General features: G+C 41.9%; 1 protein-coding gene across 8 annotated transcripts in view; it reads right to left on the bottom strand.

Moving 5' to 3' along the window:
- Positions 1–25,717, bottom strand: part of PTPRZ1 (protein tyrosine phosphatase receptor type Z1) — a 656,962-nt gene that overhangs the window by 35,707 nt on the left and 595,538 nt on the right. For all 8 annotated transcript variants that reach the window (XM_078680698.1, XM_078680707.1, XM_078680718.1 and 5 more), the window contains 6 exons: positions 25,271–25,405; positions 24,128–24,291; positions 19,786–19,921; positions 8,950–9,096; positions 8,079–8,172; positions 3,265–3,338 (listed from right to left, as the gene is read on the bottom strand). In XM_078680698.1, the coding sequence (XP_078536824.1) occupies positions 3,265–3,338; positions 8,079–8,172; positions 8,950–9,096; positions 19,786–19,921; positions 24,128–24,291; positions 25,271–25,405 (750 nt within the window). The remainder of the gene's footprint in view (positions 1–3,264; positions 3,339–8,078; positions 8,173–8,949; positions 9,097–19,785; positions 19,922–24,127; positions 24,292–25,270; positions 25,406–25,717) is intronic.

The following is a 25,717-nucleotide window of genomic DNA, read 5'->3' as shown; positions in this document are numbered from 1 at the left end:
TGATAGCACAATATGTCTGAGGCAATACTCTGGTGGAATACCTTTCAAGTACTCATTATAAACCTTCGCATGAGGACATCTAAATCAATATATTTTGGATGCGCCATCTTTCTTTCTGTTTGGCTGAGGGTTTCCAGGTGTACATTTGAAACACCACATATTCAATAAGATACTTAAGCATCATTAATAATTTTCTACAATATACTCGTCACTGCTTTCATGTACCAAACTTTACCAAAAACAAATGACATTCTTTTGAAAAGGAACACAAAACATGTTACAACCCTTTGTTGTTTTCTTAGTTGCTATATCAGTAGCCATGTGCTTCATTTTCAACGTGATTTCCATATACATTCACACAGCAGATGCACTGAACACAATAAGCGTATACATATCACACACACAAACACCCTGAAACACCCGCTAAGAACACAGATACATGCATACATGCAGATACATTTATACACACACCCTTAATATACACCAGACACTAAATGCACAAAGCAGACAGACACGCATGCACACGCGCACACACAAAAACACACATACACACACACACGTTTACCTTCTGATTCGTTAGCATTTTGGAGAGTCAATTCACGGAAAAGGGAGCACCCTGACCTCAATTAATCAGCCAAGACCACTAAGGAAAAATATGCAGAACTAGGCATCTTCCAATTCTCAGTTTATATATTTCTTTAAATATTCTATTTATTATGATAGAAAATAAAAAGTTAGTTAGAATCAGACCCCAGATTCATAAATAAATGCAAAATGCAACGTAGTTTAAGAAATTAAGTAGTTGCAGTGCATATGGCAAATAATCAAATTAATAACACAAAGCCCTAATAAAAAAGCATTGGCAAAGCCAATAGGTCTCGCCTCTGGAACCTTATAAGTGTTTAGCCATGCAACAGTTGATGTTGTTGCACCACGGCTATTGTGCTGGAAAACTAAACACTTATAAGGTCCCAAAGGCGAGAGCTATTGGCTATGCCAAAGCTTGTTAAAACATATGTCAGCAATCTGAGAATGCAAATAAAGGGACCATGGTCTGATATCCTTCCGGGCCCGTCGGTCTCCTCGTCTTTACAGCACCAGGGCACCTTTGGGTAGCTGTTGCACTGTATATGCAGTTATTCAGTCATTAATTCCTGCATTCACAGCCACTTGCAGGTGGCACAAATTGCCTCTTCTCTCATACGTATCAATGAGGCAGAAAGTTGTAAAGCAAACTCTCATTTTAGAAAGAAACTGATTAATACAACAGACAAGCAGAGGTGTAGACGACTTGAGCGTGGCGCTTCAAACACCGATAGCTTGACGTTGGTCGTACTTGATATTGGAACACTGATCTCCTGTGGTCGTACTTGATATTGGAACACTGATCTCCTGTGGTCGTACTTGATATTGAAACACTGATCTCTTGTGGTCGCACTTGATATTGGAACACTGATCTCCTGTGGTCGTACTTGATATTGGAACACTGATCTCTCCTGTGGTCGGACTTGATATTGGATCACTGATCTCCTGAAGGTGGTTTCCTTCTTTTTGCATGTTGATGAGTCCATCGCCCTGCTGGATCATACGTTCCAACACTCCCACCAAAAGTGTCTATACATATATGTTTATCATTTGCAGACAGTGCTTGCTATAATAACGCCATTTACAATTTGTCATGCATTATAAATTGCTGGCGTGTTCTACTGACCTTGATGGTGATTAGACCACCACATCATTACATTGCAAACCAACACAGGGATTATCACGATTTTTGTGTGCTTCCAATAATATATCTTTGTCCTGATGATTACCCTTATATAAGTAAATGTTGAAATGTCGACAAGATAGTATAGGACTGTTTTTAATTTGATCTGGAACATGATACTCTGATTCGGTGTTATTCAACAATTGTATCTATATCAGTCACAAGTTGCGTACATGTTTTTTGTATAACACTTTCACACTTTAAACTCATCTATTTCATTTTCACTGTGTCGTTGTATATTTGGGAGCACAATATTACCATAAAATGTATGAAAAGAAAACTTTAACTTTATTGTTTTTAAACTAACTGAATACATTTGATTTGATTCTAGTTTAAATCAATCTATTGATGGTTATTTTAGGTGGCCTGGGAGCTTGAGGCTCACACTTCCCCTTAAGTGACCACTGATTAATTTATACACTGATTAATACAACAGTTCCATCTCAAAATGAATGGCAGGTCACAAACTAGTCTGTGTAGAACAGTTTCTGGCCTGTACTAAGTGAATCAAGCCCACTATTTTTGTCTAGGCAGTAGACAGTAGATTGGTTGCTTCTAATGTATATTCGAGGTGGTATGACAGAATATGGACACTAAAAATATCATGTTACAAACATATCATAGGCAGAATACCAATTAAAAAAGTATCATGAAGGTAAGAAGACATAGGTAAGTATAGATTTTGTAGTTTTAACTCCACATCAAATTACCTTGAAAGTATATGTATATTGTTTAGGCATGTATGAGGAGCTATATAAAGTATATCTATATTATGTAAACTTACTTTCTCAAAGTTTTTGTAGTTGATATACAACCATAATATTGTTGTAGCACGATATTTAGGGCTGGATATTCTGGTAATATACCTTAGATGAAGGATGTGACATTCAGTTAGACAGTCATTTCACCACCCAGTTCCCAAGTCACAGAAGATTTGAATGTGTTATTTCATGTGACATTATTTTGATTTGAAACTGCTAGTGTCAGAAGGAGCAGAACAGGCCTCTTTGACAGAACGTACATGGCACTTCCTTCCTTGTAGAAGCTGGCTGCAGTTTGTGATTGGCATGTGGCTTGCTAGTAGGCGCACAGCCATGGGCACTAGTTGATTTATTTTGTATCATGAGCCAGGGTACGCTTAAAGGACTGAACTATAAGCAGTTGACGCATAAGTGCCCCCTGAGTTGGTGAGCATTTGCATGTGTGTTGGTCACCGATGCCTGAGGCATTAAGCTACATGTCTCTTTGATTTCATCCGGTTGTATGTCTATATTCTAAATGTACCAGGGACTTAGGGTCTTAGATCACACCTTGGGATCGAGCTTCCTAAACATATATACTGTTGAGATGTTTTGCTCTTATGTCTTAATCTATGTGCAACCCATTCCTCACTAAATGTTCTTGACTGTCATTCCGTGTCTTCAATCAATGTCACTGCAAGGCAACTTTGTCCCAGCTTTGTCATCAACTGTATTTAATGCCAAGCTTAAACTTACCATGATATAGGAAGCATTGATATAGTCAGTTCCCTCGCCAGCCAATGAAGAAAGGCCGACTCTTGATCGTTCCACTGCAAAAAAAAAGCCAGCTTGAGTACTAATACATGGATGGCAACACTTAGCATCAGAAATGTAAGAAATACAGCACCGCGAATTATCTAGCAGAGTACAACATTGTGTATATATATTCTGAGAAATTATTAAAATGTCAACCGGTATTCTGATTTGGAGCCTAGGGAGACTCAACAACCACAATCTAAAATGTCAATGCAGCGATACTTTTGGCTGAAAGCACCAGACCTAGATCTGACATCAGGCAAGGGCATCTATTAGCAGTGATGAAAAGGATCCACCCAACATGGGATCTTAGCCTAGAATTCTGGGAGAATGCAGACCAAAAGAATTATGCCCTCTATCTAGACGAGCATAAGTGTCCCTTTAAATATCACCTCTATTGGTTGGATGCAAGGGCCAGGATCCTTCTTTATTCAGCCTGTACACAGTTGTGCACCCAGCAGGTACCACGAAATGTAAGGTGTAATGTCTATTTGTTCATTTTTATTCTGATGCATTAACCATGCTCTGGCTTCTTATTCTGCTGACTGCTGTGAGCTGGGAGAGGAAAAAGGTCTGCTAATGAGATTTTTTTGTAATTCGTTTATAAAGAGTAGAAGCTGCAAATCTTTTACTTTGAAACAGAACATATTTATATAGAATATTGTCACATCAATACCGTACACACTGAAAAATATAGCTTACAGGGACATTATAGTTAGGAAAAAGAATTTTGAAAAAATTAAAAATTCACTAAAAAAACATGTTACAGAGATGTTATAGTTAGGTTCTGATTTTACACACGCAAAGCCATGGAAATTCAGCAGTTATAGTTTGGGTTATCTCAAGTAACTATAACTTGTGCCCTCTAACTATAACATACTTCCCCGCGATGCACACCATTGTCATCAATGACGTCATTTGAGATGTCATTTGAGATGTCATCAGTGATGTTATCAATGATGTCATAGAACATGACATGAGCGATGTAGTATGTGAGGTCATAAGCAGTACAGAAGTGGGGGCAGGAGTGACAGTTACTTTGCACTCCAATACAGGAAAAAACAGTAGGATGGAATTATATCAGTTTGGCTAAATGTTGGACATTTATTCAGAGAGCGTGCTTTTTGTTATTTGGCGTAAACTCATTCAACAGTTTTCGAGAAATTAGCATTCAAAAGTGTTTTTGAGTGGGCATGAAGGGGTTAACAAAGGTAATAAGTTAGATATATCTGGGCTGTTGGTGTCCAGCTTTGCTTTGATTGGCCCGTTCAAAAAGGATGGACAGATCCTGATTGGCTGGCCACATCATCGAGAATATTTTGTGGCAACGATTTGAAAAAAAAATCAAAGGAGACATAAGGGGCAAAGAATGCAATCCCAGGCCCACCCAAGGGCAACTCCCCAAAAATATTTTTGGACACGGGTACTGTGATACCAGAGCCTGCTAATGAGGTACCCAGCAAGGAACCGTCTGTGGTACCACAATGCTGGTACTGCAGTTCTGGTAATGTACTTCCATAGTATTGCAGTATCAAAAAAGAGAAAATAAAAAAAGAATGGTCTTGTCATAGACCATACCCTGTTGCCAACTGCCACTGTGCAGGCCATAGGTCATGCGTAGTTGAGGTTGGCCGCGTACAGGGCTAACCCACTGCTGTGCATGGTTTTAAGGATGTACTCAGTGGGAGAGGTGGGGCTGAGGCTGAGTGCTTGTGAGGACTGGGCACACATGGGGATGGGTACAGGGCCTGGTTGGAGATTGGCACACATGGGGTATTGAGTGTCCATAGAGAGTAGAATAGAGGTCCTGGCTGGAGATGACACTCTGTAACCAACCCAGGAACCACGGTACCACCACCGTGTACCACGGTACCCAGCAAGGCGCTAAGTGAGGTACCAAAAAAACATTTATTTTAAAAAGCTAAAAGTGTCTGGTCGTAGACCAGACCCTATGGCCAATCACTGTTGTGCAGCACGTAGACCGTGCAAAGTGGGTATTTCCTGCCTGGTTATGGGCCATGTGCAGTGGTGGGGGGAGATTGGGTACCTGCGGGGTTCATGCAAGTTGTCTCAAAGGATTGGATTATGCTCAGATTTGAATATGGTAAAAAAAAATACAAATACACTGAGAAGGCAAAGGTTAAATTGGCATTATAGTTAGATAGTTCTGTTTACAATAGATTATTGACCAGAAGATGTCTTGGAATGTGCCCAAGTTAAATAGTTGGAATACAATGCTATAGAATAATTCTATGTAACAAAGGTGTTTATAAGGTGCGGATGAATCTTTGCAAAATATTTTGAGGCACTGCAGATTGTTGAATAGTGTAGAATTTAGGGACCAGCCACTTAGTGGTGGTTTAACGCACATTGGGGTTGTAAGATTGGCTCTGAGGTTTTATGCCTTGGTGCTCATCTCAGGAATGTGTGTGGAGTATTTTTATCAAACTAAGGACAGTTGTCCATACCAGTGACGGCACATGCAGGTAAACGCGGTGGGGTGGGGGAAGAGGGGTAAAAGTGACAAACGACTGGATAGGGAAGGTAAAATAAATAAAACCACTCACCTTGCACTCGCAGCATCGCTGACTAGGCGATGCGGCGAGTGCAAGGTAAGTGGTTTTATTTATTTATTTTAAATTCCCTTTTAAATACCATTGTTTGTCACTTTCACCCCCACCCTCCCCTGCCGCTCTGCACTTACCTGCAATTGCTGCTCCGTAGAGCCTAGTAGAAGGTGTCTAATCAGTGGCATATGCATATCTGTCAACCTCTTGACTAAAAATTTCGGGTCATGTGAAGTCTTCAAGAGGGTGCTCTCTTTAAGGTAAATAAAGTGTGAAATGTTCATAAGATGATTGTATTGCACAAAATGCAGTGGTATAAGAACCCTTATTTCACAGCGAACCATGAAAAATTTAAAATATTTCCCAGTTGATATGAGCATGTAGTTCGTATTACAGTGACCACAGATTCGGATTCATATTTAGGTTTAAAAGGGACATCTTTTATATTTTGAAATAATTAATGTAGTGTTGCCAAATTGGAAATCAAAATTGCCAATGCACAAAAATTGGACGTAAAAATGTTTCTTTGTCCGAAGGCCTGAAATTCAATACTTCATTTTTCCTATTTTTTTTATTAACCCCTTTTATATTACAAAAGCTCTATGGCCATACCATTGAGAAACTGTGACCTCCCTTTCTCAACAAAAAGAACCCAACACTAATATCCTTAAATTGAGAACCGTATTTGCCCATTAGAGTACTGTTATGAATTAGAGCCAAGATAGAGCGGTCTGAATTGGTTAATCTACTCTGATATGAGATTGGTTAATCTACTCTGATATGAGATTGTCCTAAAGTGACTAACACGTTTCAGTGACAACTTTACTTTACTTAAAGGGCTTTTGAAGTACATCAGTCGCATATACATACCCTTTTACAGTAATAGGATCATATTTAAAGTTTAGACCTCTGACTCTCACACACCCTATCCCCTAATATCTGACTATGAATATGTGGCTGTTTATAAGAAACATTACCACGTGCATGTGTATTTGTGGGTCACTCACCTAGGAAGTCTGAAAGGCAATATCTGGTCATGTAACAATGGAATTAAGAGTGGGCACAAGCCTCATTTTTAGAATGTATGTTAATTTGAGAAGTTTTTATCTATTTTTTGTTTTTTTATGATTGCTATGCCTTGCTGTGTGGATATCCTTGATGCACTGTTGAACATGCTGGGTCATTTATTTTTTTAAAGAATTTAGGCATAGATGCATCAAGCTAAAAACCGGTTGCAAACGGGCAGATTCTCAGAATCTTCCCCTTTGCGACCCGTATTTTTGCATTTGGGATGCATCATCCCAAATGCAAAAATCGCAATTTAAGAAATCGCAAAATTGCGATTACTTAAATTGCGATTGCATTTAAGGAATCTCAAATTGAGATTCCTCAAAAGGACACCCTGCTGCACCTGAGATCTGCATATGGGTACATCTTGCACACACACACATGCCCTAAGGGCATGTTTGTGTGTAAAATGGAACTTTGAAAAAGGCACTTTAGTGCATTTTTCAACGTTTTTGCAAATTACCATGAAGTTCAACTTCATGGTAATTTGCTCCCCCTATTAGCGAAATCGCTATTTTTTTTTACTTTAATGCATTGCATTTAAGGAATCTCAATTTGAGATACCTTAAATGCAATGGCAATTTAAGTAATTGCAATTTTGCGATTTCTTTAATTGCGATTTTTGCATTTGAGATGATGCATCCCAAATGCAAAAATACTGGTTGCAAAGGGGGAGAAGCTGAGAAACTGCCCTTTTGCAACCGGTTTTTAGCTTGATGCAGCTATGCCTTAGCCACTAAAATCTGCGTGTAAATCTGTTATGGGTGTAAATCCACGTTTTGTGAATATCAAACTCAAAATTGTAAAAAAAAAAAAAAAAAATAGGCTATTTGTGGGAGGAAGATGAAATCACTAATGCAAACACCTTTGAGAAAAGGCTCGGTGAGAGAAACGTTTTGGAGTTAAACATACTATTCACTGTAGGTGCCGTAGGATAAGTCAAACCTACCCTGCCCAAAAGCTAAAATATCACGGTATCGTATTTCAAAGCAATATTACCTAGCAAGTAATTACAGGACAAAATCGTCATTTTGAACTTCTTTGAAAATGTGCAATCCTTTGTCACAAAGAAATGTGTGGAGCTATTTTACTTAGAAACCTGTCGTTGCTCATGCCTACCCGGGATGACGGCAGACGATCTGTTTTTCGGTCTGTTGTGTTGTTTCAGAGCCGTGGAGTAGTCACACTGCAGTATGTCGTGCTGAGTTATAAACTGCAACGACAAAAAAGCGTTAACACAAATACAGAACTCAATGCAAAAAAAACAAAAAACAAACAAGGCTGGTCTCGAACGTTCTTTTTCAAAGACGCTGAATGTATTCCCTTTGAAATATTATTTTTGGCGCACTGTCTTAAATGAGAAAGAAGGGCGTTTGTGTGTGCAGGTGTATTGGTGGGCTGAAGAGAAAAGCACGCTTCTGAACAATCCAAGGAGCTGTCCGTGACCCCGACACTTGTGTCTAATGATTTTCCGCGTCTCTCTGATCCGCGGATTCCTGGCTACAAAAGGTATTTATGAAACTATTAGAAGCCACGCGCATTCATCCGCACTGCCCTCTGCCCGCCTGTCCGCACCTCTTGCGGTCTATTTGTGTGCCTCCGCAGAGGTCGCGGCGTGCAAGGCTCCGTCGGCGGAATTAGCGCGAGTCTCATGTCCCCCCGCGTCCCCCCTTCAATGCGGCGACTCTGCTGCCTCCGCCAGGGACAATCCTTGCTGAAAGGAAGGCTGTGGGCGCATTGTGCGCGCTATGTGTTCATTTTGACAGAGTTCTCAGCCTTTAGAGGCGGACAAAACAATGCCCGAGAGGGCCCAGCGGTGGGTTTCTGATTAGGCCTTTTCACCAAGGTCGAGGACGGCGGCGGAAGCAGGATGGCGCGCGGACTGACGCTTCACGCCCCAACGTCTTTAATGCGCTCTCCAGTTTAGCGGTTGCTATTTCTTTTTCTTTGGGGAAAAAAAGCGTCTATTAAGGAGTCAAAGAGCGCTTACCTTGAATTGCTTCTCCAGTCGCGTCTTTCCAGTTGGTCCAGGTGTGAGAAGAGCATTAACGTAGGAGTGTATGTGGCTGTCGAGTACCTCCGTCTCCTTGCTTAGAATGGCTTCGACCAGTGCGTCGTGAATAAAGATGTACTGTTCCTGTGAAGACATGGACGGGAAACATCAACAGCCTAGCTCTGCGTGATCCGCTCTGCGCGTGGCAAGCAAAAACAGGGAAAATATGTAATGGGTAACCGTATTATGGCCCTACAACGCCATCTTGTGAGTTGTGGTGCCAACATAAACCACAAGACAAAGGGATCAAGAATACTATGGGGCCCGCTTACAATATTTCCCATATAAAAAGTGACGCATCGGCTTGTAAATAAGGCCCTATGTTTTTTTCCAGACAGTAAAATTGTAAAGGCGGGAGTCAGGATACCTTCAAGAAAGAAGTTTATTGAAGTATACAACAGACCAAGGTGCAGGCGCGCAACACCCATTGGACTCACTGGGCTTCAGCCCCCCCGTCGTGTGTGGCAGCCCGGGATGAGACAGATCCCGGGCACACACACAGCCACACCCGAACGTTTCACAGGTCTTTAAAAGAGCATTTGAATGTTAATTAGGCCTTGCTGTTGTTTCACCCCTTGTTGGAGGCCCTGCAGCTCCACTCTGCCTACTGATTAAAGGTGCAGCCCCCCCCCCCCCGAAATTTTTTCTTAGCCCCCCCTGAAATTTGGCTCTAGTTGTGCCTCTGCCAAGGTGGGAGGACTCCGCAGTGACCACAGACGTGTCAACTCTCCAACAGCTACAACAGAATCAACCGCTTCTCAGCTGACGTTCTAGAACATCAGCTGTTCCAGGAGTGAAAGATGAGCGCGTGAGGGGGTACGGGTGTCCGCAGGGCAGGGTAAGGGAGGTATGTAAATTAGAGACAACATCTTAACACATCTCCTTCCTTAGGGAAAGAAGAGGGGGAAGGGAGGAGAAGGAAGGGAGTAGAAGCATATTAATAACATTCAAAATCCTTATACCTACATGGTTTTACAATAACCCTTCCTCTACTACTGGTACTGGGTACCTCTGTATCGCGATTTGCAGAAAGTCCTCCAAGTCCGTTAGTCTTATTCCTAGCATCATCTACGGGTGTAGTTATCTGTTCGCCTGGCTGGTTCGAGGACTCAGCAACGTGTCTAGAGGGACCCGTTGCGTTGTGCATTTGGTCTTGGGCACTCACATTGTCTTCCTGTGAATCATAATCATTACACCTCCCTTTCGTACCTCTTTTATGATGTTCCTTACTTTCATTTTCAGAAGGATATTGTACCTGTGGTGTTATGGGTTCCTCCTCTTCAATGAACCCCCTGCTTCTGTTCTTGCATACTGAATGGGCAGACGCATGCCATACTTTGTCGTCGCTAAGGAGAGCTGAATTGCAAAACATTCTCTCAACCATCAATTGCTTAGTATAACAGCATTGCCCTTTTTAGGTCTCGCCTTTTCCATTGGAAAATGGCGAGAATTCAAGTGCTCGAAATGCTCGTGAAACCAAGGGTTTCGTTCGTGCAGTTTTCTTTAAGTTCACGTGAATCACGTGACCAAACAAGCACGAGCATCAGCCTCCCTCCCTCCCTCCTAATTTCATTTTTTCACGGCCGCACAGCACATCAAAGGGCTTCTCCCAGCGTGTGCTGTGCGGCTTCTCCTCCCCTAATTATTCATGGCTGGCCGGTGGCCGGCCGTACTTTCAGTTTCCCTGCCGCTCTTGTTAAAAGTAGGAATGCAGGCTTTCTGCCCCCCTTCCCTCTAAACCTTCTTTCTTAAGCTCTCATTAAAAAGGTGTGCAATTAATTTGTCATGCTTCTAAAACTAATGGGTGTTTTTTGCCTTTCTATCATAATTGAAGTAAATATTGTGTTTGACTGCTGTACAATCGACTGTTCAAATATTTTGCGTGACTAAACCTGCGTTTCAAGTAATACAATGTTTAGAATTGAAAATTGTTGGTACCGGTGCATCACTGGAGGGGCACGTATATTCTGGAACGGGACCTGACATTGCAGATCCCTTGCACAACTGAATGTTCACGGTCGTGTCACAGCTTGCTGTCATTTTCTTCCCCCTTCAGCTTTACGTTTTAAGATCTCCCTCCACCCTCGGGCACAAACAGAGCGTTTCCATTCCTCAGACGCCAATGTCCCGTCTGGTGACCGAACCATGCCAGTGCCATGTGTGCTTGTTCAAAGCAGAAACCCTTGTGTAGTTTACAGTGACACACAGTCACCCCCATTGTATTGCAGGCTTTACATGGGGAAGGCTCCCAACACAAGGAAAACAAATCCCTTTGTTAGACACGGGGACATGATGGATATGCCCAGGATCACAGGATGTTGAACGTACTCTGAGCTCGAACTTGGATTCCCAGCTCTAAGTCGGCAGCTCACCTCCTGCAATTCAACCTAAATATGAAGGCATCATGGCAATATGCGGCAAAGCGGAGGCACGGGAAAAACGTAATTATTTGACATTCCGTACTAGGCATATGAGATAACCAACAAGAATACGGACGGAGCGCTGAGCTTAACGCACTCACCCGAGCATTCTTGGGGCCCCCTCATGTCTGCCCGGGGCATTGCGGTGTGGACATGGAGCCAGGCAGATGCACTGAAATATTTGGCCACGCGCGCTCACGACGTTTCCAGCAATTTCACATCTGCTGCTGTGGAGGGGAAAGCTCCATGTCTGCAGCTCAGCATCTGATCGCGTTGCTGCTTGAAGTGTGTATTCTCTTTCTATTCTAAAATCAATGGTACCACTGCCGCCTACACAAGGGGCTGTTGTGTTTGTGCCATCTCCCACCAGCTGCTTAAACTAATTAGCATTTAAGGACAAGGTATGGGAACATTCCTCCCCTTCTAAACTCTTTAGGTAGCTTGCCCACACGCTACCAAACGCAGCATCACTTAAGTCAGCACATGCAACTTTTATTTTGTTATCAGGTTAATTTTACTTTATGCTACAGCATTCCTCACTCCCATTCCTACGCTACATTTATAAATTCACACGCTCGAACTTGCAGCCCTGGTGAAGACTGCTTGTTGTCAATGACATGGAAAGGTGTTATTTCCGTGGCGCCATCTCCTGTTGCCTTGTTTTATTTCCTTTCTGGCTCGCATCTCCTATCCCCATCTTTCATTTCCGTCTGCTTTCTACTTTTTACCCTTTCCTTTTCATGCACATCCGTCTTCGAGAAACCACCTCTCCACTATTCCAGGAAACGTGCGCTTCCGCCCCTGACCTCTTTCGCGTCTTTATAGCGATTCTGCAGTCAATGCTTGCCATAAAGTTCCGTTTATAGTGTGGTGCAACCATGATTGCCATTGAGGCACTGCAGTTTGCACTGTTAACTTTGTTGTACATTTTTGTTTTTCTTGGGTGGTTAGACGAGACTGTGCAGTACTGTTCAGACACACATTCTTTGGTTTCCTTTTAGTTTTCCTTTATTTGATGAAATATAGCCGTAGTAGAGTTCTAGTGGGTCCCTCTTACATTCATGCACTGCTGTCTTTCTCCTTGCTGGTCTTAGAATGACTACGTCCCTACCTACAATTCTCGGAGTTCCTGATTTGACATTCCTCTCTTCTCTCTACTTCCCTCCATCTCGCATCTCGTGTGTCCCTTTCAGTCTGTGCAATTAGTCCCCGATCCGGTCTGTCTCCCACGTTCACATTTTTTATTCCATCTCTTCTAAACTTCTCCACCATCTTATTTATTTCTGCGTATAGCTAAGCTTCATCCTATATATTGAATTCTCTTTCTTATCACCTCTTATTTCTCATTTTTTTCTTTCCCCATCTCCTGTTGCCTTGTTTTATTTCCTTTCTGGCTCGAATCTCCTATCCCCATCTTTCATTTCCTTCTGCTTTCTACTTTTTACCCTTTCCTTTTCATTCTTCCATTTCCTCTGTCTTCTCCCTTTCTCCTTCTTGCACTCCTTTGTTCTTCACACTCCTCCTATCATTCAACTACATAGATCACACTTTCTTTCTGCCTTCCTGAATAGAGTTCTCCATCTTTCTCCATACTACACCACTTCTTCTTCATATATCCTTATTCCGTGTGTCTGTTTTTCTATCGTTTTTTCATTGCTTCAGTTCTTGCTGGCTTTATTCCTATTCTCTACTGCACAATCTGTCCTAATTTCTATTGCTTTCTTTATACTTCCTCTATGTATCATGTTGAACTTTTTTCTTACCCTATTTCACCTTTCTTCTCTATCACACCTCTAGCACTTAGTCTCTTTATTTCACATTTTGACCGCTATCCTTTCTCCTGTATTGACTATACTGCCTTTTCTTGCCTGCTTTCTCCCACTTGCTTTTCACCCACCAGACCACTGGGGGCATAAACACAATGAAGGAAGTGTTCAAGGACTACAAGGAAGTTGGCATCCGGGTGCTTGCAGCTCAGTGCAACGGGAGTCACTGCGCCGTGGAGAGTACTTCAGCGAAGTGGAGGACAATCTGTCCTTCCACAGTTTAAGGCAGACAGTGAGTTTTGCCCTTAAGGAGCATCAAAAGAGTGATTACCTCATTTAGCAAGGAAAATGCTAGCTCTGTCCGTATTGAGCTGCTTCCTTTTAAACAAATTGAAGCCCTGTGAGGCATTTGAATTAACCGTGCACTTCAGATGTTTGCTTTGTGGGCGTGGTTATACCGTTAAAGACGGATTCCGGGAAGGGCCATGGTTGCTTGCGCATGGATACGGACACAGCAGGCAGGTCACAATGCTTTGCTGAGCACGGGTAAGAAATATCAGGAAATTAATGCTAGTGACCTATGGGTTTAGAATGTTAATTTGCAGACAATGACTGCCTGTCATGGCACATGGAAGCGGCTACAACATACTTCATTTAAGGACAACCGAACAGACTGGTTTCTAAACTCAACACTTTAATGCATGACGCCATCTATGCAGTCAAATGGCTGCGAACTGAGGCTCGTCCACCTCCCACTGCGCCCCCACCCCCCCTCCCCAGTCATCAGTAAAGAACTCGGAGCTATGGTGACACAAAACGTTTTATTTTTACTGCCCGTGAGAGCAGCCCTGGAAAAACATTCGAATTTGGTGACATTAAGGAAGATTCAGGTTAAGTTTGATTGTGTGATTGTTAATATCACGTAGCTTCCTTTTAAACAAATTGAAGCCCTGTGAGGCATTTTAATTAACCGTGCACATCAGATGTTTGCTTTGGAGGATTTATTTACATTTCATTGCCGTTTTTTTTAATTTTTTACCCGGGCCCTCCTGCTGGCCTTTCACCTACATATCCCCTCAGTGTTTCGTGCTTTTGTAGAGGATTGCCGCCAGCAGCATTTCTCCTCCCCTTGCCTCCAAGAGCTTCAAAGGGATCTGCTTCCCCGCCCACTGCTTCACACTTCACTGCCTGGCGGCCTTGACTCGCATCAGGTCTGCAAAGCTACGGCCAGCTGCTGGGCAGTAAGGTTGCCTCCCCCCCCAACCATGGGAAGTCCCTCCAGTGAAAGCGCAAAGGCATATAGGGGGTCAGCCCCTGATTTTCAACACTGTTCTCTATCAAAACGCCAATACTTATTGTGGGTTTTATTAACCTGCCTTCAAAATATTTGTTTTGGTAAAAGTTTCCATAACAATTATGCTGAGATTTAGTTTGTTATGCAAACGCCAGATATGAATTTCTGCCCTGTTTTCTGTGCCACAGTTTTTCTATTTTGCCACTATTTTATCTACTTCGGACCATTGCCATTATAAATTACAATCACTTTTATTTAAGTATTAATATTTTAAAAAAATTAAAAGCCATTGTTATTTGTAATATCAATACATCTAAGTCACGTCAATACAAAACATGTGGCATTACAAATGCTAAAAGTGTCACATTTGCTAAAGTTAAAAGTATATGCATTCTAAATCACAAAACATAAATATAAAATGTCATTTACAAAACCAATAGCTCCAACTTTCCTACTGCGAGACCTATTGGCAACGCCAGTGCTTGTTCAATGAACCCACTTTGTTCGACTCTTACATAGTCACCTGCCCTAAGCGTGAATGGCTTAGTTTTGTGTTTTTGGTCATACTTCTCCTTACACTTGTTTTGCGCCAGTGACAACTTCTCTTTCAGCCTTTGTGGAGACCAATCTGCGCGTTTAGCTGTAACCATCCTCCCTATATTGTCTTTTGATATGGGTGTTCTCCCTCTCATAAGTTCGAAGGGACTGGCTGTGGTACACTCATTAGGGGTTATTCTGTATGCCCATATCATCTTTGATAATTCTTTCTCCCACTGCAACCCCTTGTTGTTGGGCAGTTGTATGACTCGATTAAAACTTTCCACTGCCCCATTACCCGCTGGATGGTACACTGATGTGGTTTTGTGTATGATACCATTTCTTCCCAGGTACTTTTCAAAGATGTCTGCCGTGAACTGTGGTTGTTATCACTTACTATGAACTTTGGTAAGCCTTCCCTCGTGAAAGCTTGGTCGAGGAATCTGACAATGTTCCCTGAGTCTGCTTTTCTTAGTATATCTATTTCTGGCCAAGTGATCAATGAGTACCACTATGTACACTTGCTCCTCCGTATTCCATAGGGGACCCATCAGGTCAATCCCCACTCTCTCCCAAGGCATCTCTGGACTGGGCAAAGGATGTAAAGCTGGTCTGAGTGTTATTTGGGACTAGTCTGAGTTCTCACACTGAATGCAGTTCCTCACTTTCCTCTTTATAGCTAAATCATATCCAGGCCACCAATAACAACTCTTGATTCTGCTTTTAGTTTTGTTGATGCCTAATTGGCCTTCGTGACAAATCTCTAACAATTTTTCTCTCAGTGTTTCTTGGGGGACAATTTTCCCTTGCCTCATTAAGAGTCCACCCTATAAGTACAGTTTGTTCCTCAATTCCCAGTAGACTCTTGCATCGTTTTGTACATGTTTTTTTTTTCTGGCCAACCCTCTTGCACCATTTTGCTGACCTCTTGTAGAATTACATCCTGTTCAACTTCATCTTGCCACTCTTGTTTGGTGATGCCAGGGAATTCATCTGTGATACTGGCTACGCAAAACTCCTCTCCCATAACTTCCTCACACTCATGGGGAGTGGTAATCTACTGAGGAAGTCGGCCACCACGTTCCTAACAACAGGTAGGTATTGCAATGCGTAGTCAAAATCTAATAATCTCACTGACATCCGTGCTAGTCTGGGTGTAGCAGTGTATAGACCCTTTGTTTTCAACAATCTTGTTAGGGGTTTGTGGTCGCAGCGTAGTAAGCCTTTCTTTCCCCATATAAACTGGCGAAAGTGCTCAAGTCCCCATATGCATGCTAATGCCTCACACTCGATCACTGAGTATATGTCTTCTGTAGGTGTTAACGAGTGTGAGGGAAAGGTGATGGTGTCCTCCTTAACATCTCTGTTCTTTTGGCTGAGGACAGCACCAATGCCCCTACCACTTGCATCAGTGGTAATTATGCTCCCTAACTTGGGATCGAATCCCTGCAATGGGGGTGCATTACAAATATCTTTTTTCAGAGTGATGAATGCTTTTTGACACTTCTGTGACCATTCAAATTTGTTTTCCTGTTTTAGTTGCTGCCTGATGTCGTACGTTTTTGTTGAAAACCCTTTAATGAATTTAGAGTAGAATTCAACTAACCTCAAAAACGCACGCACTTCCTCTCTGCTTTTGGGAATGGGTGCTTATCTTATGGCTCTTAATAGTTCTTTTTTTGGTTTTATGCCATCTTGCGTGATCTCATGCCCCAAGTATGTTACCTTTGGCCTAGCGAACTTACATTTCTTGTACTCGGCTGTCATCCCTTTCTCCTGCAATGTGTTTAGAACCATGAATAGATTTTTGTCGTGTTCCTCTCTCGTTTTCCCCATTACCAGGAGATTGTCCTGGAATATGAGTAGATTTTCTAACCCATTGAAAACCACATGCATAAGTCTTTGAAACATCACGCCCGCTGAGGCCAATCCAAACGGAACTGTTTTGTACATAAAACAACCAAAGGGTGAAATAAAGGTGGTGTATTTCCTACTCTCAGGTTGTAGGGAAACCTTGTGATAGGCCGCAGTGAGGTCGATGGTAGAGAACCACATCATGTTTTTTGTCAGACTCAGCATTTCACAGATTTTAGGTAGTGGAAACTGGTCTACCAAAATGCACTTGTTTAGGTCACTTAAGTCTATGCATAATCTCAATTTGCCATTGGCCTTCCTGACTACGACCAATGGTGCGACCCACTCTGAAGACTCAGTAAGTTCTATGACCCCAGCTTTGAGTAAACTTTCCACTTGTTCTTTTACTTCTTCTTTCAATGAAAATGGTATGTTTCTCACTTTATGTATAGCTGGTACTGGGTTGGTCTTAACCTGGATTTTGTGCTGGAAGTCTTTCAACCTACCTATATTACCATCAAACACTTTGGGGTATTTTTGCAAAATTCTAGAACGTAATTCTTCATCATCTTGTGCTACCAAGACATGTTCAGGGTTATTGGGGCTTAGGGTAATCCCTAATTTACCCTGGTCCTTCCACCTCAACACTGATGGATCTGCAAATGAAACATACAGATTACACATGGCTTCTCTATTCTTAAATACAAATTTCAACTTCCTGTATCCTGCTAATTCGATCGATTCTCCTGTGAATTTTTTCAATGAGATGTCTGGAGTACACATATCTCTACCCACAGCCTGGATACATTTCTTGTCCCATATTTCCTTATTGATGATAGTGTAGGGTGAACCAGAGTCCGCAACAATTGAAATGTTGACTCCCCCAATCGACATCTCGCATTTCGGTTCCTTTTACCCTGATTCTTCTTCCATGTCAACATTAGGCTTTTGTCTATCGTTGAGGTTGAGTACATACATGTTGACCTCTGCATCGCTTCAAGAATCCAAATTGGCCGTTCGGTCATGCACGGGATAAGCCTTATAAACACAGGTGTATTTATCGGTGGCAGTTGTTTTTTTACCTCGTCGCCAAATTGTAAAGATGGGAGTCAGGATACCTTCAAGAAAGAACTTTATTGAAGTATACAACACACCAAGGAGGGAGGACTCCGCAGTGACCACAGACGTGTCAACTCCCCAACGGCTTCAACAGAATCAACCGCTTCTCAGCTGACGTTCTAGAACGTCAGCTGTTCCAGGAGTGAAAGGTGAGCTCATGAGGGGTATGGGTGCCCGCAGGGCAGGGCAGGGGAAGGGAGGTATGTAAATTAGAGGCTACATCTTAACAAAAATGTTTACTGACAATAAAGTAAAAAATGGTGCCATTAAGTTGGTTGCCAGTAGTAAAACTAATTAAAAAAAATATTTAATTACGTTGTTCAGAAGGTAGGTTTTTATGAAGACTATTTGATTTATCAAGTACATTTCTCTGCAGAAGTACAAGATTTTGATACTACTCTTCACAGTACTCAGCCAACAATGGGCCGTGACTGCAACAGAATGTGCGGGTTAATTTACCTGTCTTCAAAAAGGGTTTTTGAGTAAACAAAGTCCAGATGAAACAATCGAGTCGTGTGTTTTGATGATTTCCTTAACTAAATGTACTAAGGAACATATAGACGAATTAGCTAATGAGCAGGATCTCAGAAAGACTAAGCCAGCTTCTTTGGATGAAAACCATAAGTCACAGATATTATGTCATTTCCATGAGTTACTCATAATAATTCACAGGTAGTACACAATCCCTGTGAAACATGGGTTTTGAACCACTACTTCTTGTACAATAAAAATAGCCAAAAGTGTATACTAAGATTTAATTGACATGATTTAAAACAACCAAAACAAATTCCTGCTCTTCATTCCAATAGTTTTCACGTTGTAGCCACCACGCTCTGAAAATGCCCTTGCGATATACAGATGAGGAGCAACATGGGGTGGCCGTCTTGCTATCCTCACAAACAACCACAGCTCTGAAGCTACAGCTACTGAGGTCCATAAAAGAGATCAAATCCACACAAGAAAATGGATTTTCCCAAAATTGCTATTGTGTAATAAGGGCCCCCATTTTGTCTTGTTCTATTGTTTCCAGGAAAACTGCACACATAACAACAGTGCCATATTGTCAACCAATTCTCTATAAGGGGTAGCACAAGGACATTCAGATGTACAGTACAGAACAAAAGGGGAAATATGAAACTGGATGCAACATATTTCAGTCAGTCAGTCAATAAACTTTATTTCGGCCATAGGCCATAAAAGCGGTACACAACAACAGTAAAATTGTCTGACATAGAAAGCTAAAAAATAAACATTATTAGATAAGGTGTTGAGGTATGACTGAATAGTAATTAAAATCCTCTAAAATAGTTGTTAAAATGTTAATGAAAGTTGATCACAAGCAGTTCTAATTCTTGGGGGATAGCATTAAATGCGAGCATGGAAAGCTGGATTTATGTATCTGTTCACTTGCCGGCCCCCTCCATTTATTGTAAGAATAAAAACCACCTAGGCGTTGTGAACATATTTCAAGGGTGAACTTAGGGCAAGTTGTCAAAAGATATGAGTGGTGGTCGAAGGCTTATGGAGCCATATGTCTTCACCCAGAACACGCTATGGCCATTGAACTTCCTTCATGTGAGAGTTGTGGGAGATAATGTGCACGAAATTCGCTAGATTGTGCAATAAATGCAAGTCATTAATAATTTTTTTAAGCAATATTATAAAAGACATGATCAGACGAATGAGCCATGTGTTCTCTGCTACCACTTCTTAAGTTTCTACACACATTTCCATTGCTTGCATACAACAATTTATTCTATTATTGTAATCCCAATATTCTTACCTCTGTTTGTACTAAGTAGTTTCTCTGAGTGCGTATATGCTTTAAGAATCCAAACACATTAACAGCGCCTTCACGTTGAATTTGCTGCAGCATGCTGTCAAGCACGATATATGTCCCTGTTCGTCCAACACCAGCACTAGAAAGACACAAGGTCCCCATAAGAGGAAGCTCCAATCAGTAGCGGTTCATTACTGCATTAGAGCATCACCATGCAAGCCGCTTGCGGATCCTGGAAACCAGGTTTAACTATGTGCCATATTGCTTCATCTCATCCACCACTGAATAGCTATTGCTGTGTTTACATCTTAAACTTTAACAAACTGTACTTGGATTTTTGGATTCGTAATCTCCTGTAGCATTTAACCAGAGTTTTTTTTTTGTACAATAGATTTTTATTGGTTTTCATAACAGTGCATGATTATGTACGACAATGCCCAATAACCTGATAAAACATTTAAGTGACATACACAGCACCGATTTGTACAATTGTCGGCTATAAATGCCGTTTACAAAGACCTAAGGAATGTACATGAACTTTAGCAAGAAGCCAATGGTTACTTACTACATAATACCTCATCTCCAACGATTAAGAAGAAAAAAAATACGCTTTGAAAGCGTGGGAAGACGGCACATATCCAACATTTATCTTAGGAGCATGTCGCCCCTTAATACAACTACATTATTTCTTTATACCAGCTTGAAATCTCTTAAATCCTGTGGAGCTGCCAGAGTGGTGGTCACTGCATTATCCCCAATATCTGAACATGCTATATCTCCTGACAGTTCTACTTACCAATACCATTTCAAGCCTTTCACCCGAAGCTTACGTGGAACATGGCCGTACTATGTACTGAAGACATGCACTAACGGGTTTGATACACTGCATTAACTGTTTCTGAATTTTAAGATGTCAAGTACAATTTTTATGTGTTTATGCTTTTGCTTGACGCCTCCCTTTTCTCAAGTGCTTGTGGACACATTATGTCCTAAACATTGTTTACAAAAGTATAGTCCCATTTGGTGTGTATTTCCTAATATTAACGCCAATGGAGCAATATTTTTGTGAAGAATATTGATGACACAGTATTTCTGTCAAATTATATTTTGGTTCTTATATTCTGGCACCATACCATGACGGTCCATTAATCTATTGACCGGTCCCTGAGCACGAAGTCTTCTGGGGAGGAAGTGATTCCTTCCACATATGTCCACCACCCTTACTTCCCTCATGATAGGGCGCTTTGAAGCGTGTACGTGAAGTGACACAGCTACATAAACACAGCAAGTGGTATCTAGTTTGGTTTAATGTTGTGTATATTAGTTCCACCGTTTAATTATGATCGAAAATATGATTCTTTTCCATACAGGAATTGCTTGAATTATTTGTATGTGTACTTGTATTTACTTATTTCCACCACATCCCCAACAGAATTGTTGCACACATAAAAATAGTAGTGTTGACAGCAGAAACAAAAATGCAAATAACAGGGTGTGAAGTGAGACCGTTTAAGATAATTTCACTTGCCGCATCAAAAATTATTCATCAGAGCCCGAAGGGGATTGTGGTGATAAAGAAACTGTTTGTGTGGTGGTATCAAGGGGCCCTTTCGCAGAACCTAGGATGTTTGGGTAGAGGGGCACCATAAGGGAAAAGTATCTGTAATTTGGGGGTGGTGCAGGGATTTTAGGGTAGTGATGTGTGATTTGTTGACTGAATGAAAGGTCACTGCTGTAGACGAAGAGGACTGCAGATGTGAAGGAGGGTATGTGGAAAGAAAGTAGAAATAGAGAATATTGAGTGTGTGTGCGTGACAGAGTTACAAAAAAGAGGGTGTGTACAAAAGAGAGAGAGTGGTGTGAGAAAAGGCAGAGATTATGTCTGTGTAATAGAGAAAAAGAACAAGGAAACCAAACAGAACAGGCAGGTGTGTGGAGGTGGTGAGAGAGGACGTGAAGGGAACTCAACTGTGTATGTATTTTCATGCAAGAGGGAGAGAAAGAAACAAGGTGAAAAGAGCGAGGAAGAGAAAAATAAATGTCTTGCAATAGGAGGATTTAATTAGATTGAGGATGATGATACTACTGATAATAATAGAAATGAAGGGGCTGACATCTGTACAATTCATGGTGTGCATCGCTTACCCTTTGTGGGCATAGGCCATTATATAGGTTCTCATTTTCTGATGGTGGGCTTTTGTGCTTCATCTTTGTAGGCTTAGTACAATGGGAAAAAAACGTGGGAAGATTCTTTTGTATAGCTTCCACGGCCGCCAGCATAAGCCTTCTTTTAGCAACTTTAGGCACAGTGTTTAGAGCCCACCCTATAATATTGGTCCCAGTGTATTTAGCTGCGGTTTGATAACCATAACAGAAGCTTACCATGATCCCGGCTTGACATTAATTTAAAATGTTGGCCTACAAGTGGTATTAGGTGCAGAATGAGCAAAACATACGTAGTTATTCAGAACATTTAGTTTAAACCACAGAGACCTAAATCCAGTTATCATTTAGAGTTGCATTAAGCGTGTCACCACATCCAGTTTAACAACTTAGGGACCCACCGTATCGGAAAATGGGACCAACCGCCAGAGGTGCGGCGGCCCCACAAGGCCAATTAGGATGCGCCAGCCACACTGGTGGGTGCATTCTTGCTTTTAGCATTGTGGCGGACGGTGCTGTAAACAGCACCCGCCGCAATGTTAAAGAGGCATGTTGTGCATTGCAATGCACAATGCGACACCTTGTGTATGGCAATGTAGGGGGTACCTTAGGTACCCCCCAAGTGCAGCCCCCCGGGGCCGTAATGGGCCCCTAATGCAATTTACGCTGGCCTTTCCATGGAAAGGCCAGGAAAAATGCACATCATAATATGAATGGCGGTGCCTGCTGGGCACCGCTACCATATTGTGCCCCAGAACCACATGGCAGGCAATCGTAACGATTGTCTGCCGGCGGAAAAGCGGCGGAAGGTCTTTCCGTCCGCTGCGGTACCCCGCCATACTAATATGGCGGGGGGTAAATCAGGTACAGATGGTGGGGCGGATCGCCACCGCCATGCAGGCGGGGGCGATCCGCCCGCCATCATAATAGGCCCCTTAGTTCGAAGAGACCATCCACCCAATGCTTAAAGAGGTCTGCCGCATGTGGCTGGCATCCTGGGGGGCTTAAAGACAATCCATCCCTTCAGGTACACATCCACACTCCTACCATATTTGATATTGGACATCCCCAAAAATTACTTATATCACTACATATATCTCAGTTATTCTTTCTCCATCACACTGCTAAGCTCACTCCCTGGACACAAAGAGTTCACCACTCTGGTCATTCACACACAACACCACAATACTTCATGCATAAGTTCAGAGTAATTACATCACTCTTCCAACCATAGAGGCATCTGCGTTGTAGTGTTTATATCAGAAGAACGAATGGCGGACAGATTATTGTTAAACTTAGGAAATCACATTTTAATTGAGACAGTATGTGATTTCTGGATTGTTTGAATGACTTGTTATGTATATTGATTTATCTGCCAGATTGCAAGGGCTGAATTCTGATATGAGAGGTAGTTCCATTTACTATGCATATTGAAATTCCGAGTTTAGCGCCAAACAGTGCCTCCGCCACAATTTCCCACATGGATGAAATGTCATAAAAGAGCAAGGTCCCATTTTTCAGGGGACTATTCAGAATACTACACAGGTAAATACTAAACTCTGGGTAAATACCTGGTGCAGTGAATACCAGACAACATTTGGTGCACTCCTAGGGGGTCATTATGATGGCGGATTTCCCGCATACTCCGGACCGGCGGTGACTTCCGCCGGCCGTTGCGGGCCCCCTGGGTGAAGGTTGCGTGGGGGGTGCACATGGGGGGTACCTATGGTACCCCCCTGCCTTTGCGTGCACGAAGCGGCAGGCACCGCGCGGTGCCTGCCGCTTTGTGCATGCAAATGCACAGCTTTCGTTTTTTACATTGCGGCGGGTGCTGCTTCAAGCAGCACCCGCCGCAATGTAAAACATACAGGATGTGACCGCCAGGGTGGCGGTCACATCCTAATTGCCATGGAGGGATCGCCGCTGCCCATGCGGACGGTCCCTCCTACTCAGGGGTGGCGGACGGACGCAAGTCCGTCCGCCATCCTAATCGGCCCCCTAGTCTGGACCTTTACGTGTTTTATTCTGATCTTGTAACAGTAAAAACAATTAAAATCTACTATTGAAAATGAAAAGTAAAAAGAAATAGAACAAAAATACATGTAATGGTAAAATAAATGTCAACTAAATTCTACAAGATAGGAATTCCAAAAGGTGTAACATAGACAAGTATATACTGTACCTGCAATGAACTACAACGGGGCCCATGCTGTTGTGTTTAGCAGATGAAGCCTTTCGCACGAAGGTGAGCACTGGAAGAGTATAGTCGGGGACCCCCATATCAGGCCATTGGGTGTAATGGTACTGAACAACTGTGTGCTCATTTTGTCTTCCTTTTTGTGACCCCTGATAGAATACAAACCACAGTTAGTCCAAATCATTACATGTCATATGCATACGAAGTTTTAGCTACCTAATTTGAAAGGATTCTGTTGTTGAAATAACTCACTGACAGACACAGAGAAATACGTGGACATGTTTCAAATAGCATAGATCAGTGAGTGTCTGATGAGATATTTCTGATTCATTAGTGGGATTGAATTTACTTCAGGACTACACTTGCAGTCACTTTTGTATTCAACTTGCTCTAATTGGCAAAACTATATTTTTAAAATGTATTCAAATTGAAAAAAGATTGGTGAAGTACTAAAGCAAGTATTGGTATCCAAGCAGTGATAACGGGCCAACAGAGGCAGGAAGAAAGTCAGAACTTGAATGGTTTGACCTGATGCTGGAAAGTTTGATGATAGTTAATTTCCAAGTAAGTCTCCATGATACACCAGCGATCTGGTCCCGCCCTTGATCCCCTGGTCTATGGCATGGCACTGGATGCTGGTCAGAAGTTTCAAGGCAGTGCCACCTTAAGAATTTTGAGGACACGATCAAGACATATTTTTGGAGCACTCTGTTCACAAAAACATTAAATTACAAGCACCCATTTTCAGCTAACTGGAGCCGCCAGGATAGCAAACAATAATGAATTATACCTTAAACTTTCAGAGCTGGGGTCAAGGAAAAACAAAAAAAAGCTACAGCTGCCCGATGTCTGCCATCCAAACTCAACCAAAAGAAATCTTGAGCAAGATTTGACACCGCCATTTCTTTTTGCACTTGGATATAGATTCTTTTGATCTTTAATAACATTTTACATGGAATTAAGTATCTTGCCAGCCTGTTCCACCTTTTGCAGGAAAATCATAGTAAAGCTGCCTTGATAGATGGACGGTTAGATAACTAGTACATAATATTAAAATAAGATATATGTACATAGTCCTTAAACGTTTAGATTTCATTGCCAGATACTGGATATCTGCTACATTCTTACCTTTTTGATTTTCATGTTCCTAATAGTAAATTTCCGTACAGTGTAATAGGCGAGCACAAGAGAACTCTTCAGAGTCACTAGGTATGCCCCATATTCCTCGCTGCCATCTGCGGGCCAGTACTGGTCACATTTTCTCTGTAGTACAGATAGAAAAAAGCCAGAAAACAATTACTCTGCATGTGGGAAAATCCCAACTATGAAATCAAAATTCTTCCTGTAGATTATTGATAGGATTGAGTAGAGTGCATCTAAGAAAGTTTTTTTATTCAATCCCATGGACCTCTGCAGTAGCGGTATGCTATGTCAGGCACTTGATATAAAGCTAAGCACTCAAGCTTGATTACATTCCTGTGGTATCACATTTCTACTAAACTATTGATTATATTTCTTAATCTATAGCTTCCTTCTGTGTGACGAGAATGTAGGTTCTCCCTTGCTAACAATGTC

This window comes from Lissotriton helveticus, chromosome 1_1 (assembly GCF_964261635.1).
Source record: "Lissotriton helveticus chromosome 1_1, aLisHel1.1, whole genome shotgun sequence".
NCBI classification, from domain to species: domain Eukaryota; kingdom Metazoa; phylum Chordata; class Amphibia; order Caudata; family Salamandridae; genus Lissotriton; species Lissotriton helveticus.
This window is presented reverse-complemented; position numbering and strand designations above follow the sequence as displayed.